The sequence below is a fragment of the Aquarana catesbeiana genome, linkage group LG02 (genome assembly GCF_042186555.1).
Source record: "Aquarana catesbeiana isolate 2022-GZ linkage group LG02, ASM4218655v1, whole genome shotgun sequence".
In the NCBI taxonomy this organism is placed as follows: domain Eukaryota; kingdom Metazoa; phylum Chordata; class Amphibia; order Anura; family Ranidae; genus Aquarana; species Aquarana catesbeiana.
In genome coordinates, this window is record NC_133325.1 from 84,393,670 (window position 1) to 84,411,997 (window position 18,328).

Consider the following 18,328-nt stretch of genomic DNA (forward strand, 5'->3'; position numbering starts at 1 on the left):
GATGTTCAAAGCTTGGGATATTTTTTTAAAGCCTAACCATGCTTAACCACTTACAGACCGCCCACTGTCATTATACGGTAGCTCTTTGAAGTGGAATATCGTTGTTATAGCAGCAGCTAGCTGCCATAACCCTGGTATCCACTTCTTCAGCGGGTGGTCCTCTGTCCCCTTCTCCTTCTTCCTAATCCTGCTGTCCTCCTTCTTCACCTTCTTCCTGCTGTCACCTAATTAGTAAATACAGTCTACCTGTGTGTAATTTATTCACTGTATAAATAGAGCTGTTCTGTGAAGCCCTCATGAGGTTTGTTAGAGAACCTTAGTGAAAAAACAGCATCATTAAGGCCAAGGAACACACCAGACAGGCCAGGGATAAAGTTGTGAAAAAGTTTAAAGTAGGTTTAGGTTATAAAAAAATATTCCAAGCTTTGAACATCTCACCAAGCACTGTTCAATCCAGCATCTGAAAATGGAAAGAGTATGGCACAACTGTAAACCTACCAAAACATGGCCGTCCACCTAAACTGACAGGCCGGGCAAGGAGAGCATTAATCAGAGAAGCAAGAGGTCCATGGTAACTCTGGAGGAGCTGCAGAGATCCACAGCTCAGGTGGGAGAATCTATCCACAGGACAATTATTAGTCGGGCACTCCGCAAATCTGGCCTTTATGGAAAAGTGGCAAGAAGAAAGCCATTGTTGAAAGAAAGCCAAAAGAAGTCCTGTTTGCAGTCTGCGAGAAGCTATATGAGGGACACAGCAAACATGTGGAAGAAGGTGCTCTAGTCAGATGAGACCAAAGTTGAACTTTTTTGGCCTAAAAGCAAAACGCTATATGTGGCGGACAACTAACATTGCACATCACCCTGAACATGATGGTGGCAGCATTATGTTGTGGGGATACTTTTCTTCAACAGGGAAGCTGGTCAGAGTTGATGGGAAGATGGATGCAGCCAAATACATGGCAATCTTAGAAGAAAACCTGTTAGAGCCTGCAAAAGACTTCAGACTGGGGCAGGGGTTTACCTTCCAGCAGGACAATGACCCTAAACATACAGCCAAAGCTACAATGGAATGGATTCGATCAAAGCATATTCATGTGTTAGAATGGCCCGGTCAAAGTCCAGACCTAAATCCAATTCAGAATCTGTGGCAAGACTTGAAAATTGCTGTTCACAGACACTCTCCATCCAATCTGACAGAGCTTGTGCTATTTGGCAAAGAAAATTGGGCAAAAATGTCGCTCTCTAGATGTGCAAAGCTGGTATAGACATCCCCAAAAAGACTTGCAGCTGTAATTGCAGTGAAAGGTGATTCTACAAAGTATTGCCTCGGTGGGCTGAATTCAAATGCACACCACACTTTTATCAGATATTTATTTGTAAAAAAAAATGAAAACCATTTATCATTTTTCTTCCAACTTCACAATTATGAGCCACTTTGTGTTGGTCTATCACATAAAATCCCAATAAAATACATTTATGACAAAATGTGGGAAATTTCAATCGGTATGAATACTTTTTCAAGGCACTGTAAAAAACCTTTACCTTTACAACCACTTTAGGAACTTAGGCACAGCTTGTGTTTAAGAAATATAAAGTGAATTTGTTCCAAGATCATGCACACTAAAGTATCCATATTTATAAGCGCACAACACTGTTTGTGCAATCTGGACGTGTATGCCACTCATCCTGCATGTGGGCAGTATCTGTCTCACAGAGCACGCTCATCAATGCCCGGAACCAGGCGGGGACCATGTTCATGTGAGAATCAAACATTATGGCAGTACCCCAGCTTAGAGATGAGTTTTGCACAGTGTGCAGTAATTAATTACACAGAGTCCTTCTGTAGAATACCCAACCAGTCCAGCATACCTTTGCCACCTCACTCCCAGTGACAGAATGGGATCCCGCTGTGCACCTAGTTCTGACCTCATACAAGCAACTAACTCCTTTGCTCCCATACCATGTGAATAGGCTTTGGGTCCCTGTAACGTGGGTTCAGTCCTGGTTGCTTTGGGAAACTGACTGCTGGGGAGGGAGCCAACTCACTGACCCCCTCGCTACCGGAGGACACGTCACCTACACCAGGTTCCATGCCTCACGACTGGCTGCAATGTACCTTGCACTATTTGGTAAACCATAGCAACTGCATGACTCCTCCTGCTTCTCCTGCTGAGTACACCTTCCGTAGTGGCTTTGATTCACACCTCACATGTGCATTACTGACCCTAGTTCTGTTGTATGCCAGGAACCATCATGCACCCCTTTGAATGACTTCAGACCAGGCTCAAATAGTTTATACAACTTCACTTGTACATTTGTCGATAAAGTTCAACATGAACAATTTTAATAGAACATCCCCTAACTATCTCAACTAAGCTGCCCAGGCATACCTCAGCAAGGTGATAGTCCATTTTTGGCATCCTCCAAAGCTTGATAGTTCTCTGGACTTCTGGTGCCTTCCGGCGGACTGCCAGGCACAGCAGACCTCTCTGTTGGTGTTCTGTAGCAATCACAGCAGCTTCCTGAGTGGGCTGAAGCTCTAGAACCCAGCCTCCCCCCTTATTTATATCACAGGGCGGATCAGCTGGATCCAAAAAACCCGGGAACAGAGGTGCAAAACATTAACCCCTTCCCCAGCCTGGGTCAGCCAACTACCTAAACTAACATTCTGTAGACAAGCTGTCTACATGTGTGTTGCTGGACTTTTCCCCCCACTTTCCGTTTGGTACAATGTCAGCAGACCAGGAAGCAAGAGTAAAGCTCTTTAACAAAGCCCCAGATAAAAGTAAAAACCTGAGAGAGATAATAACCCTCTTCAAACTTTGTCTAAAAATAAGGGCATCCATTCTCAGAGCAAATTCCTTTCCTGCAACCATGGGTTACAGAAAAGAAATTTGCTTGATTCCCTGATCAACACAGACAGTGTTGATGCGGGAATCCCTCCTGCCAGGCAATTGTCTTCCCTTGATGGGGACGGCTTTCCCTGCTCTCCTAGCAGCTATAGCGTCCGCTACCGATACTCGCAAGAGAATCCGGCAGGCTGGTTGTACCCAAGATGATCGATCGATCAACTTGGTACATTCAGCCTGCCCATTAAAGGTTTGAATCTCGGTCAGTTCCTGCTGAACCGGTCAAGATTCGAACCATGTATGGCCTGCCTAAGAAAAAAAATTTTCACTGGACATATACTTAAATTAGGAACTGAACACCAATATCACCTGTGATCTCTTTGAAACTGATCATCCCCCATAAGTGACTTACTACCGATATATCTTGTTTTGTACTGTGTCTCTGTGTTGTGGCAGCCATCTTGGTAGAGGCCAGGTTTAGCTTCCTCTTGCAGTCTTATGGCGGTGAGTCCTTGGATTTTTCCATAGAAGGAGCATCTGTTTCTGCAAGATCAGCTCCATCACCTGCGAGTAAAAATGTTGACGTTAGCAGCCTGGAGACTGAAAGATCGAAGCTAGCTAGGGAAGATTTTTTGAATTCCGTTATCGAGACAATGCTCTGAGCTAGAAAAGCTTCTACAAATATGTCTTACTTCAGAGTCTGGAATGCTTTTGAGGCATTTGCTTCTATCACTGTATTAATACACTTGCTTCAAGTGTAACTTGTAGTGGGGGGTAGGTGGGTGGTAGGTGGGTGGTATTAGTAGGTGGGTCATGGGTGACACTTCCTCCATACACTAGGCACCTTGGGAAGGGTCCCTGCCTTACACATGGGGAACCTTTACTTGAACAGACTACTGAACTTTAGTTAACTTTCAATGGTAATAAACATCAACACGGTCAGTGACACATTTGGGAGTGACACGCAGAGCATCCACTGTGGTAGAGCATACTCAGCCTTAAGGTCGGGAAATGAGTGCAGCCTGCCATCTGAGACAACATGTTTTAGACCCACTATCCCCCTAGTAGCCCATACTTGAGGATCCGGAACACTATTCATATGTGGAAGTGTTGGATTACACCAGAGGGGAATATGAGGGCAGAAAATCCCTGGAGAACGATAGCGGGCTCTAGCCCTATGCCACACAAAGATAGTGGTTCGCACCAAAATAGTGGTGCGCACCAGGGTAGGACCCAGCACCCCGGAACACCAGATTGCTGAAGGTGGAATACGATCCTATAATAGCTGCCTCCAGAGTTACAGCAGGGTTATCTCTAGGCTGGGAGAACCACCACCTTTCCGTCACCAGGACTGCCGCCCAGAAATAAACTTGAAAATTGGGTACAGACAGGCCCCTCCCCTGTGTGAGAGGCAACTGGAGAGTGGAGAGGGCCAAACGTTAAGGTTCCACAAAAAGGAGGATATAATACCATTCAGTTTATCTAAGAAAGAAGCTGGAGGCAAAAGAGGAGAATTACGAAAAAGGTATTGAAATTTAGGAAAATAGACCTTCTTTATTAGGTTCACTCTACCCACTGGAGTGAGAGGAAGAGAACTCCAGGCCACGCACTTCTGGGAGAAAGTCCAGAGTAATGGCAATAGATTTAGGTCAAAGTAAGAGGACAAAGGGGCCCGCACCACTATGCCCAGATATTTAAATTCAGTAGCCCAAGCTAACAGGATATTAGTGTGGGGAAGGGGACTCGAGGGGTGCAAAGGAAACAGGAGTGATTTTCCCCAGTTGACCCTGATACCTGAGAAAGACCCAAAGGTATCAATAATTTTGTCCCTCAAAAAGAGGAGGGTGTCATCTGCATACAAGGAGATCTTGTCTACCACCTCCCCCACCCAGCTGCCCTCGACCAAGGAGGCAGACCTAATGCACCCTGCCAAAGGCTCCATCGCCAGCGCAAACAGGCCCGGGGAGAGTGGACAGCCCTGCCTGGTACCTCGAGTCAGAGGGTGACAGAGAATTGTTAATGCGCTCCCTGGCCCTAGGGTTATGACAGAGCAGCCAAACCCACTTAACAAACTGGGGACCAAACCCAAATTTATGAAGGACGGCCCAGAGGTAGCGCCACTCCACTGAATCAAAAACTTTTTCGGCATCTAGAGAGGCCACCACCCCCGCACCGTTCCTGTCCGCCCTAGAAAGATGGGTAAGAAGCTCTTGGATGTTAATGTCGGTTCCCCTACCCGGTATAAACACGGATTAATCAGCATGCACCAAAGCAGTGATCACAGTGTTCAAGCGACCGGAAAAAATCATAGCAAAAATCTTTTGCTTCCACATTAAGGAGGGATATAGGCTGGTGCGAGGAACACTGGTCTGGGGCCTTACTAGGCCTGAGAAGGACTACCACAACCGCCTTGGACATGGAAGAGGGAAGGGAAGCCTCCTCCATCGAATTTTGAAGCATGGTCCGAAATGTGGGAAGCAGCTCCTCCGCACACGTTTTAAAAACTCGTCTGGGAGGCAATCAGGGCCCGGGGTCTTACCAGCCTGCAGAGGGGCCACCTCCCTCTGAAGTTCCTTCAAAGTAATGGGGCTATCTAATGGCAAACTGTTTGATATACAATATGCACACGTGGTATATACACTCACCGGCCACTTTATTAGGTACACCTGTTCAATTGCTTGGTAACACAAATTGCTAATCAGCCAATCACATGGCAGCAACATGCAGCATATCCTGGGCTATGCTACCCCACATGCAGGCCCAGGACTAACATAGCGGGTGTCACTAGTTAAAGGGAGGGAGCCTACGTAGCTGATGTCCCCTAGTTACTGAGGACCAGGAAGCAACAAGGATGTTGTCACTTCCAGTTTCTGCTGTAACTTTCCCTGGCTGCTGTGGCTGGAGAGGAAGCGAATGCACCATGATCTGTGCTCCATTAGCTTCAATGCAGTGCAGGAAGGACATCAAGGATTTCAGTAAAGAAAACCTGCCACTATAAATATGCTATCACATAGAAGGCTATGTAAGCTGTAACGAGCAGGGCCTCCTGATTCCTCCTGTATTGGATTGTATTATAACTGAACTGTCTGCCCTAACGTTTTCAAGCGCTGCGCAAAATGTTGCTGCTATATAAATCCATTATAATAATAACAAAAATATAATAATAATATATATAATATAATAAAAAGTATAAATAATAATAAAAATAGAAAAATAAAAAATAATAATAACATCTAAGAATTGGTAAGCTGCAATGAAATAAATGTTTGCTTTTGGGTTTAATACTGCTAGGATCAGACAATAGTCTGTGTAGTGCAGAGGTTTCATTAAAAGTCTTTCTCTGCAGCAAATGTTGTGTGAGTACAAAGACTGGGACATACATGGGCTGTTCACACTCTATTAACCCATATCCAATTTTCAAGAAGTTCTAAAGTGATCTAAAAGAAAAATCAAAAACACACATGTCATACTTACCTGCTCTGTGTAATAGTTTTGCAATGAGCAGCCCCAATCCTCCTCTTCTGGGGTCTCCTGCCAACGCTCCTGGCCCCTCTTCTTCTCCGACTGCCCCCCCAGCAAGCTACTTACTATGGGGGCACTCATTCGGGTCTTGATCACAAGCCGGGCTGTGCGCGTCCAATGACACACAGCATGATTTGGCCACGCCCCCTGCTCCCACCTCATGGGATTTGACAGCGGCAGGAGACCCTGTCCGGTTTTTATTGCTGTCTGTGCCCCCGTTAGAGAAATTCACCCTCTCCTGTCCTGTTTACTGTTATCATCAAAAGTGAAAGGAAACAAAAATACCAAATTTTGGGTTGTCCCCAGAACAGGAATAGAGGAGAAATCGTCAGAGGGGGGCACTACTTCTGGTGACCACCCTGGGATTCCCTCATTTTGGGAAGGATTTCATCTCACTTCCTGTTTTGGCTATGGGACAGAACGTGAAGGGAAATCTCCCCAATGGGACACTAACAGGGCCTATAACCCTGCCGTAAAACAAAGTGAAAAAGAGACAAGACCTATAACCCTCCCTTACAACAAAGAGAAAAAGAGGCAGGGCCTATAACCCTCCCTTACTCTATCTAAAATAAAAAAAAAAAAAGTTTTGCCTTTGGTTCTAACTGATAAAACTTTTTATTTAGACTTGGATAGAATGGTAAGGGTTTAAAACTATTGTTAGGTTTTTATAGCTTTCGGTGTCCCCATTAGGGAGATTCACCCTCTCTATGTGTCATGATCGTAGGTGTGCACAGCCTATAGCATTAGGGTGTGCACCCTAAAGCCTCGTACGATCGGATTTTCGGCCAAGAATTGTGTGATGACAGACTGTCTAAAATCGAATGTTAGTACGCTCCATCAGACAACTGTTGTCCAACTTTCGGCCAACAAATGTTGGTTAGCAGGCTAGTAAATTTTCGGCAGACAACGGTTTGTAGTCAGATTTTTGTATTGTGTGTACACAAGTCCTTCACACAAAAGTCCAAAGTACAAACACGCATGACATTAGCAGGAGTTGCCCAAAGGGTGGCGCCCAAGAGCTGAAATTCCACGTAGTACATCACTACGTTCGTGTTTGTTGGCCGACAATTGTGTGCCGTTAGTATGCAAGACAAAATCCAGGCACACGCCCTTCGGACAAAAGTCTGACGCTTTGTCTGCCAACAATCCAATCATATGTACTAGGCTTAAGGCTCAAATACACACATGTATGTGTGTGTGTGTATATATATATATATATATATATATATATATATATATATATATATATATAGCACTTTTCTTTTGGCAGATCCGGTAAAAGGGGGATCTTTCCCATCTTCACACATAGTGATAATGCTAATGCACATGGGGTGATTAGGGTGTGCCCAGGCACACTCAGCACACCCTGTGCGCACGCCTATGTGTCATGATCACAGGAATGAAAGTGAGGGGAACATTCTGAGTTGCCACCACAGCAGGAATAGAGGGGAATCTTCCAATAAGGACACTCGTTAGTATGACAACTATCTACATAGTGCCTCACATTAAAAAGATATTCTCTTGCTTCCAGTTGAATCTTCATCTCTCCTAAATGAGACACCGATGGCAAGACTACAATACTGACAGGGGTTTTACCCCTCCATCTGCTCTATACAGAACAGTATAAACGTTTAGATATAATGTGTGTATTTCTAATACATAATATTTGCTGTTGCACTTGAAACTAATCAAAAACATTCTGACAAATCTCAATGTACGTTTACTAAAATTTCCATCCACATTTTTGGTTATTACAAGGGACTGACTGGTTATCTCTATACAAATTTCCAGTTGTGCTAATAAAGTTTGGTTAAACATTTAAAAAAGCATGTACACATCGGTCAATAATCCAGGAAGACGCTGTCTTCTCTAGTGGAGCCATGTTGTTGGTGATATCTGCTATTCACGTCATATATTTTGGCTTCAAGAAAATGGCCGGCAAACGTGAACTAAACCCTCTCCTCTGGAGACACTTTGTTGCGATGTCATCTTCCACAAAGTATGCAGCCAATGGGAAAAGGATGGAAGTTTGTTGTTAGAGGGGAATGAGTGAAAGAATTGAGAAGCGATAGCCGAGGGGGCCGATGAACTGGTGAATGCGGGCGGTGTGCCGGCTGGTACCCACCATGGAGGGGGTGAGGTGGGCATTCCCGTGTGCTCGGTGGGCGCCGGGCCGGGACGATTGGCTGCTCTGTACTCGATGTGTTCAGCCTGAGGAGAGGAGGAGGATCGGACAGTTCATGTTCACACGGGACGCCAAGGCTGCCATGGTATACCTAGAGATCAGATCATAGAGTCTATAGTAAATGGAATACTGTACTTTATATATTATGTATATTATCATATTATATGGTATATTAATATGTTAAATGGTTTATTCTTTCTATAGTTATAGAGTATATTATATTGTAATACTTATAGATTATATCATATACTGTATATTATGTTGTGTGGTTAATTTATATAATATATTACATTATGTGATTTATATTCTTAAATTATATGATATATTATAAAATGGTTTATAATACGGTATATTTTTATATTATATTGTATAAGGTATTTTATTGTATTATATACTATATTGTATATTTATAGCTTTATATATTATATTGTATGATTTATTTATATATTACATTATGTGATATATTTATATTTTATATTCCTAGATTATATGATATATTTATATGGTTTATTCTATTGCATATTTATTATAATAATAATAATATTATTATACACGATTTATATAGCGCCAACAGTTTATGCAGCGCTTTACAGGGAGGGGGGACAGCACAATTACAGTACAGTTCAATACATATTTATATATTATGTGGTATATACAGTGAGGGAAAAAAGTATTTGATCCTCAGCTGATTTTGTACATTTGCCCACTGACAAAAAATGATCAGACTATAATTTTAATGGTAGGTTTAGCTTAACAGCGAGAGACAGAGTAACAACACAAATATCCAGAAAAACGCATTTCAAAAAAGTTATAAATTGATTTGCATTTTAATGAGTAATATAAGTATTTGATCCCCTATCAATCAGCAAGATTTCTGGCTCCTATACGGGTAACAAGCTGAGATTAGGAGCACTCTCTTAAAGGGAGTGCTCCTAATCTCAGCTTGTTACCTGTATAAAAGACACCTGTCCACAGAAGCAATCAATCAGATTCCAATATCTCCACCAGGGCCAAGACCAAAGAGCTGTCCATGGATGTCAGGGACAAGATTGTAGACCTACACAAAGCTGGAATGGGCTACAAGATCATCACCAAGCAGCTTGGTGAGAGGGTGACAACAGTTGGAGCGATTATTCGCAAATGGAAGAAACACAAATATACAGTCAATCTCCCTCAGTCTGGGGCTCCATGCAAGATCTCACCTCATGGAGTTCCAATGATCATGAGAACGGTGAGGAATTATCCCAGAAGTACACGGGAGAATCTTCTCCATGATCTCAAGGCAGCTGGGACCATAGTCACCTAGAAAACAATTGGTAACACACTATGCCATGAAGGACTGAAATCCTGCAGCTCTCGCAAGGTCCTCCTGCTCAAGAAAGCACATGTACAGGTCTGTATGATATTTGCTAATGAACATCTGAATGATTTAGAGGAGAACTGGGTAAAAGTGTTGTGGTCAGATGAGACCAAAATCGAGCTCTTTGGCATCAACTCAACTCGCTGTGTTTGGAGGAGGAGGAATGCTGCCTATGACGATGAACGAGGCCATGTACCATCAAATCTTGGGTGAGAACCTCCTTCCCTCAGCCAGGGCATTGAAAATGGATGGGTATTCCTGCATGACAATAACCCAAAAAACATGGTCAAGGCAACAAAGGAGTGGCTCAAGAAGAAGCACATTAAAGTCCTGGAGTGACCTAGCCAGTCCTCAGACCTTAATTGCATAGAAAATATGTGGAGGGAGCTGAAGGTTCGAGTTGCCAAACGTCAGCCTCGAAACCTTAATGACTTGGAGAGGATCTGCAATGAGGAGTGGGACAAAATCCCTCCAGAGATGTGTGCAAACCTGGTGGCCAACTACAAGAAACGTCTGACCTCTGCGAGTGCCAACAAGGGTTTTGCCAACAAGTACTAAGTCATGTTTTATGAAGGGGTCAAATACTTATTTCACTCATTAAAATACAAATCAATTTATAATTTTTTTGAAATGCATTTTTCTGGATATTTTTCTTGTTATTCTGTCTCTCACTGTTAAAATAAACCTACCATTAAAATTATAGACTGATCATTTCTTTGATCAAATACTTTTTTTCCCTCACTGTATATTATTATATACTTAGAGATTATATTGTATATTATGTTATATGGTTTTTATAATATTTTACATTGTGATATTTTATATTCATAGATTATATTTATAGAGTATATTTTATATAATATGGTAAATTTTTTTTTAAATATACTGTAAATTATATGATATGATTTATATTATATTATGTGATATATTATAATTTATTTTCATAGATTATATAGTATTTTTTTTTATTACGGTATATTATATGATATATATATAAATATAACGTTATGTATTACATTTTATATTCATAGATTAATTTAAGGACTTTCAATGTAAGGACTCATTCTTGCTGGTAGTTAGAATCTTTAATATTTGCAAACAAAATGAAGGTTTGCTATTTAGAATAATAAGCTGTCGGGTTAGTAAAAAAGCGATATCAGAACCGATTCAATCATACAGTTTGTGGTGTACATAGATTTGCAAATCAATGGGATAAAGCAATATTCCTGAACTGTGTTTTATCTCATGGTTACTGTGAAATTGTGTGAATACATCAATGCAGTGCATGTTATCTCAGCTTGCAGAGCTTGGATTTATTGAATGAGTTTACCAAAAATGTAAATATTGCAGAATATTCAGCCTCATGCTACATAACTAAGCTCCATTTCAAGCTGAATAAACTAAATTATCAATGTATCTTAAGTAGAAAACTATCTTTAGATAGATTTTTACTCCAAAAGCATTTTATTAAAATAAATTTGATAAAAATTTAAAAAATCAGATTTTTTTTTTTTTAATACTTCAGTACCGGGCACTAGGGGTGCAACGGATCGTCACCGATCCGTGATCCAAAGGGTTCAACCTGTTCGGATCAGCACACATGCGCTCCGCGCAGCACGCCGCTGCCTCGGCCTTAGGAAAGGCCGCGGCTTTGGCCTAGCTCCGGAGCGGCGGCCATCTTGGTACACCAGGCGGCCGTTTACCACGTGATCGCTCCGTCAACTGACGGGGAGAGATCGGATGGCAGCAGCGCTGTGGGCTGGATCTGTAGTGCCCATAGCACTGCTCTGTGAAATTGCAGTCACATCCATTGATCATCCCTCCATACTCTGCCATACTCTGCAATACTCTGACAAAACTCTGCAGTACTCTGCAGTACTCTGCAGTACTCTGCCATACTCTGCCATACTATGCAATACTCTGCCAAAACTCTGCAATACTCTGCCAATACTCTGCCAATAACCTGCAATACTCTGCCATACCCTATGTAACGAGCCCCTGCTCGCTCGGTTCCACTCTCCTGACACTCTTCTGCTCTATAGAATCAGATTGCAGATCGCAACATCTGATGGTTCGGTCATCCGATGCTCCAGGACTAGAACTACAGCTATGTGCCGTTCTAATCCAGTTGTGTAGCTCAGAACAAACACACGGCAGGCTGTATGTAAGTTCAACCAGGAATCTCTTTTATTGAAAAATACAGGCTCTTTTATACAATAAAAGAGGAGGTGTATACCTCCTGCTCATATTACTCTGAATATACACCTGTGACCAGAAACCTAATTAACATGGGCTAATTAACTAATCTCTTTAGACAGCCTAGATGACTCAGACATGACCTTTAGGCCAGACTGGCCGTCTTGTAGCTCAGAAAACCCAATCAACATTATCACAATAGCAGAGTTAATTAACACAAACAACAATGGGGATCTAATGACTCTTAGATCCCATACTAGAGACTTATTTACAATACACATTTTAGCAGACAACAGACAGGTAGCTGGAATTGATGACATTAGCATTTAACAGTAGGAGTCCCAACGGTATGAATCAGTCACTATTCTAATATGGCATATAAAGGGTTCCCAGAGTCTTGTGTCTTGGGGGGACATGGAGCTGAATCCAAAGTAACACCAACCCCAGGGTCCCCAGAATCTGTGTGTCCTGGGCGAATACCACCTCAAGGGTCCCCAGGCATACAGCTCACAAAGAGCACCGTTCCCCCAAATGCCAGGGCCCACGATCGATCGGCAAGAGGCTAGCATTCAGTCCCCTCCAAACGTCTCTCTCCCGGCTAGGTCTGTCACACCCTGCCAATACTAGGGGTGCAACGGATCGTCACCGATTCGTGATCTGAACGGTTCAACCTGTTCGGATCGGCACACATACGCTCTGCGGAGCGCGCCGCTGCCTTAGGAAAGGCCGCGGCTTCGGCCTAGCTCCGGAGCGGGGGCCATCTTGGTACACTCGGCGGTGGTGCGCGCTGACGTCATCACCCCTTAACTCGTGGATCTGATCTGGCCGGCTTGGCGACTTTTATTCTGTAAGGTTAGACTAAACAACACTAGTCTTCCTTCCTAATTCCTATTCTCATACTGTATATACAGTGGGGGACTCTGTGGATATTACAGCAGTGGGGGAGATTTTGGATATTACAGTGGGGGAGATTGTGGATATTACTACAGCGGGGGAGATTTTTTTTTTTTTGTTGATCCAAAAATGATCCGAGCCGTGACTCCTGATCCGAGGAACGATCCGAACCGTGAGTTTTTTGATTCGTTGCACCCCTACCGGGCACTCCCCCTCCTGCCCAGGACAATTTTCAGCTTTCAGTGCTGTCGCACTTTGAATGACAATTGCACGGTCATGCGTTGCTGTACCCAAACTAAATTTTTAATGTTCTTCCCATAAATAGAGCTTTCTTTTGGTGGTATTTGATCGCCACTGGGGTTTTTATTTTTTGCTAAACAAACTAAAAAAGACCGGAATTTTTGAAAAAAAAAAAAAGTTTTTCTTTGTTTCTGTTATAACATTTTGTTTTCTCCTTCACTGATTGGCACTGACTGGTGGCACTGATGGGCAGCACTGATGATGAGGTACTGACGGGTGTTACTGATTGGCACTGTGGTGGGCACTGACTGGCAGCTGATGGGCACGGATTTGCAGCTGTGGTGAGCACCTTTGATGGGGGCTGTGCTAATAATCAATGTGCTGATTATCAGCGCAGACCCCCCTTCTGACAGGGAGAGCCGCCGATTGGCTTTCCCTGTCAGTGCGAACCGAGGAAAGCCGTTTACCGGCACTTCCTGGTTTACACGATGATCAGCTGCGATTGGTCACAGCTGATCACGTGGTAAGGAGCCTCCGTCTGAGCAAGTCCTGACTGTCATTTTGAAAGCAGGGATTTGCTGGCAAAGTGGCCAAGGAGCCACAGTAGCAAGGCTCAGGAGATATTCCCCAGGAGTTTTGTTGATGTATTTTCATTTGTTTTTGTGTTTTTATACCTCACTAGAGTCCAGCTTGAATATTTTTGATGCCTATCTTATATCATTTAGGAGCTCATAATCTGTTCTTTTGTAGGCTGGTCGTCTTCTGATGAGAAAGTTAATTGCAGAAAATCTTCACTTACCCTGGGACAGGATACACCTGGAAAGAACAGCAAAAGGAAAGCCGTTCCTGGCCAACAATGTCTCTCATGAGAACTTTAACTTCAATGTCTCCCACCAAGGAGATTACGCTGTCCTTGCTGCTGAGCCTGAGCTACAGGTTGGAGTTGATATCATGAAGACAGACTTCCCAGGTATGATGGAATTACACTGATTCTACTCTGTCAGCTATCATACGTTTTAATATTGCATAGCTTTAAGCTGAGTATTGCTAGTCCGTTGTTAAAGGGTAACTCCAATTTCTTGGGAAAAAAAATAGCAAAGAAAAAATAATATAGCGTATACAATTGCGACACAAGTCATGTTGTAATTAAATGTTATTAAAAAATACCTTTCCTTTTCAATCTGCAGACCCTCTAATTTCCTAAAAATGCAATATGGCTACCCAGAGTTGTTCTGTACACAGAATGTGTACTGACCACCCCCAGAAACATCATTTTCGGCTTGTGTGATTGGCTCACTGATTTTCCCAGAAGTCTGCTTAAGATACAAGTCAGATTTCAGGCATCCCCTGCAACAAAAATGTCATTTTTGGTGAGATACTCCCAATAGCAACACGTCTAAAGGGATGCAGGCCCTGCAGCTTTCCTCATTAGAGCCGTGCAGCAGCACAGCTGACTGATAATTATGAAATCACTCCCATTAGACCCACTCGGCCCAAAGGAACAAACCGTGATTTCTTCAGAATAACAAAAGGTAGGAATCTACAACAAAGGTTGTTATAATCCTTGTAATGTACATAGATCACCCAGAGGGGAATGTTTATTTCTCAACAAAAGTGGAGTTACGCTTTAAACACTGACCTCTGTTTGCATTGAATGTGTCTAAAATTGAACTCCATTTACTCCAGGTATTTACCTTCTCCTGTTCTGTCCCATACTGAGAAAAGTCACTCCAATTACTTCCTATATCGGACAGGTTAGTAGGAGGGTCAGCCTACTATATAACCTCGTATTCTGTGTCTGTATTGTTATAAGAGAAGCATTATAAAAAAAAAAAAAAAAAAACATTGATCCCTTTAAGTGCAGTGATAAAAATTACACCTATCCACCTAATACAACTACAGATATCACATAAAATCAAAAACTATAATTAGTCCTTTTCCATTTAATCCGTGCTTAACCACTTGCTGACCAGGCTTTTTCTGGCACTTTTTTTTTATACGTTTTAAATCCGTATTTTTTTGCAAGAAAAATTACGTATAACCCCCAAACATATTATTATTATTATTATTATTATTATTATTATTTTATTATTATTAGCAGAGACCCTAGACAATAAAATGGCAATCATTGGAATTTTTTATGTCACGCGGTATTTGTGCAACGGTTTAGCAAACGCATTATTTGGGAAAAAAATACACATAAATGAATAAAAAAAAAATAAAAACACGATAGTTACCCCATTTTTTTTGTATAATGTGAAAGATGATGTTGCACTGAGTAAATAGATACCTAACATGTCACACTTTAAAATTGTGCACGCTCGTGGAATGGCGCCAAACTACGGTACTTAAAAATCTCCAAAGGCGGCGCTTCCTTACAGGTTACCTGTTTAGAGGTACAAAGGAAGTCTAGCGCTAGAATTATTGCTCTGGCTCCAAGTTTGTGGCGATACCTTTATATATGGGTGCGCAACTTGCGTATGCGTTCTTTTCTGCGTGCAAGCACAAACGGATGGGGCCCTTTAATTATTTTTTTTAATTATTATTTCTTTTACTTTTTATTTTTACACTGTCTTCTTTTTTTATCACTTTTATTCCTATTACAAGGAATGTAAACATCCCTGTTAACAGAAATAAGGATGATATGGAGAGATCTGGGGTGAATAAGACCCCAAATATCTTTGACCTTTTTAAAAGCAAAATATTTTATAAAAATGTTTTTTTGATCTTTCGCTTTAAAAATTAAAAAAAAAAGTATTTTCTTCCAGCCTGGACTGGAAGTCGTTCTGGTCCTTCAAGGCCATAGAGTTGATCAAAGAGTGTTAACACTTTGATTGCTTATGGGAGCAGCTGGCTGCACCATCGAATCGTTTCTCAGGCGAACTGGCAGAAAAGGTAAGCCTGTGAAACAACGGCCAGCCGGCTGAAAAAAACGTTACTGGGGTTATGATCTCTTCAGCCATAATCCCGGTAAACCACTTGAAAACCACAACCTATATATACGTATTTCGGTTGGCAAGTTGATAATATACAGAAGTGCATAAACCCAGTTCACACTCTATTGGGTTGGTTTTTAAGCCTAGTTTCACACTATTGCGATGTTTGAACCAGCGCGATTCCAGTGCAGATTCCTGCATCGCATTTCCCTTGCAGGCAGTTCACGCTGCCCTCTGTGAACCACTGCGAATGCAAAGTTAACCAGTTCATGCCCAAGGACTTCATATGACGTCCTGGACTTTGAGTGGGGATATTTGAATGATGCCTGTAAAACAATCAAAGTGGCAGTTCAGCCGCTTGATCGTTCTTATAGGCAGCGGGTGCTTCTGCTGAAGCCCTGGTGTGACCTTATGACATCACGTCCGCCCGGCAGAATTAAACATTGCCAGGGACTCGGCTGGAAATTCCGAGATTGTTTTTTTTGTTTTTATCTCTGTTTTTCCAGCCTAGAGGAGAGATGTGGGGTCTTATAGACCCCACATCTCTCCATAAAGAGGATCTGTCACGCGCTATTCCTATTACATTCCTTGTAATAGGAATAAAAGTGATCAAAAAATTTTTTTTGAAGAGAAAGTGTCAAAATAAAAGTAAAGTAAACAATGAAAAAAAAAAAAGTAAAGCGCACCAAACCCCCCCCCCCCTGGTGCTCGTGCACAAAACTGAACGCATACGTAATTCACGCCCACATATGTAAACAGGGTTCAAATCACACATGTGAGGTAGAGCTGCACAATTAATCGTTAAAAAATCGTGATCTCGATTCACCTCCCCTGACGATCTCTCCTGCTGAGTTTGAAGATTCTTTCATATAAACAAGTGGAGAGATTATCTGCTCACTCAGCTGTCAAAAGAAAACATCCAGGCAGTCTGCCAAGTTTAGAAACATTGTATCTAACATTGTATCTAACTTCCTTCTTAGATCAAAGGGATAAACTTCTCTGTGTAAACAAATAACCTGGGCAATCTGCCAAGCTTCAAACAACTTGTAAATGCAGGAAGTTTAACCACTTAAAGTCTAAATCTTTTTCTGACACTTCTTTCTTAAGTTAAAATCAATATTTTTTGCTTACTTGGAACCCCCAAACATTAGAGATATATATATATATATATATATATATATATATATATATATATATATATATATATATATATTAGAGTGAGACTGCGAGCCAGGCCTTCTCGTCCACATCAGTGCCTGACCTCACAAATGCGCTTCTGGTCAAACATTCCCCTAAACCTTGTGGACAGCCTTCCCAGAAGAGTTGAAGCTGTTATAGCTGCAAAGGGTGGGCCAACTCAATATTGAACCCTATGGACTAAGACTGGGATGCCATTAAAGTTCATGTGCGTGTAAAGGCAGGCGTCCCAATACTTTTGACAATATAGTGTATTTCTCTTCTTTATGGAAGTGAAAAACTCCTTCTAACCACTTCAATACCAGGCATTTTCATCCCCTTCCTGTCCAGGCCATTTTTCAGTTTTCAGCGCTGTTGCACTTTGACAATTGCGTGGTCATGCAACACTGTACCCTATTTTTTTCCCCCCACAAATAGAGCTTTCTTTTGGTGGTATTTGATCACCTCTGCGATTTTTATTTCTTCCGCTATAAACAAAAGAATAGTGACAAGTTTGAAAAAAACACAATATTTTGTACTTTTTGCTATAATAAATATCCCAATTAAAAAAAAAAAAAAAAAAAAGGAAAATTTTTTCCTCAGTTCAGGCTGATATGTATTCTTTTACATATTTTTGGTAAAAAAAATCTCAATCAGCGTTTATTGATTGGTTTGCGCAAAAGTTATAGCGTCTATAAAATAGGGGATAGATTTATGGCATTTTTATTATTTATTAATTTTTTTACTAGTAATGGCGACGATCTGCGATTTTTATCGTGACTGTGACATTGCGGCAGACATATCGGACACTTTTGACACTATTTTGGGACCATTCACATTTATACAGTGATCAGTACTATAAAAATGCATTGATTACTGTATAAATGTCACTGGCAGGGAAGGGGTTAACACTAGGGGGCGATCAAGGGGTTAACTGTGTTACCTAGGGAGTGATTCTAACTGTAGGGGG

The 18,328-nt window shown here is 41.8% G+C and overlaps 1 protein-coding gene across 2 annotated transcripts in view; it reads left to right on the forward strand.

The window, feature by feature from the left end:
- The first annotated feature begins 8,364 nt into the window (after nt 1-8,364).
- AASDHPPT (aminoadipate-semialdehyde dehydrogenase-phosphopantetheinyl transferase) overlaps nt 8,365-18,328 on the forward strand; it is a 71,515-nt gene continuing 61,551 nt past the window's right edge. For both annotated transcript variants that reach the window (XM_073613125.1, XM_073613126.1), the window contains exons 1-2: nt 8,365-8,641; nt 13,997-14,216. In XM_073613125.1, coding sequence (XP_073469226.1) covers nt 8,468-8,641; nt 13,997-14,216 — 394 coding nt within the window. In that variant the 5' untranslated portion in view covers nt 8,365-8,467. The remainder of the gene's footprint in view (nt 8,642-13,996; nt 14,217-18,328) is intronic.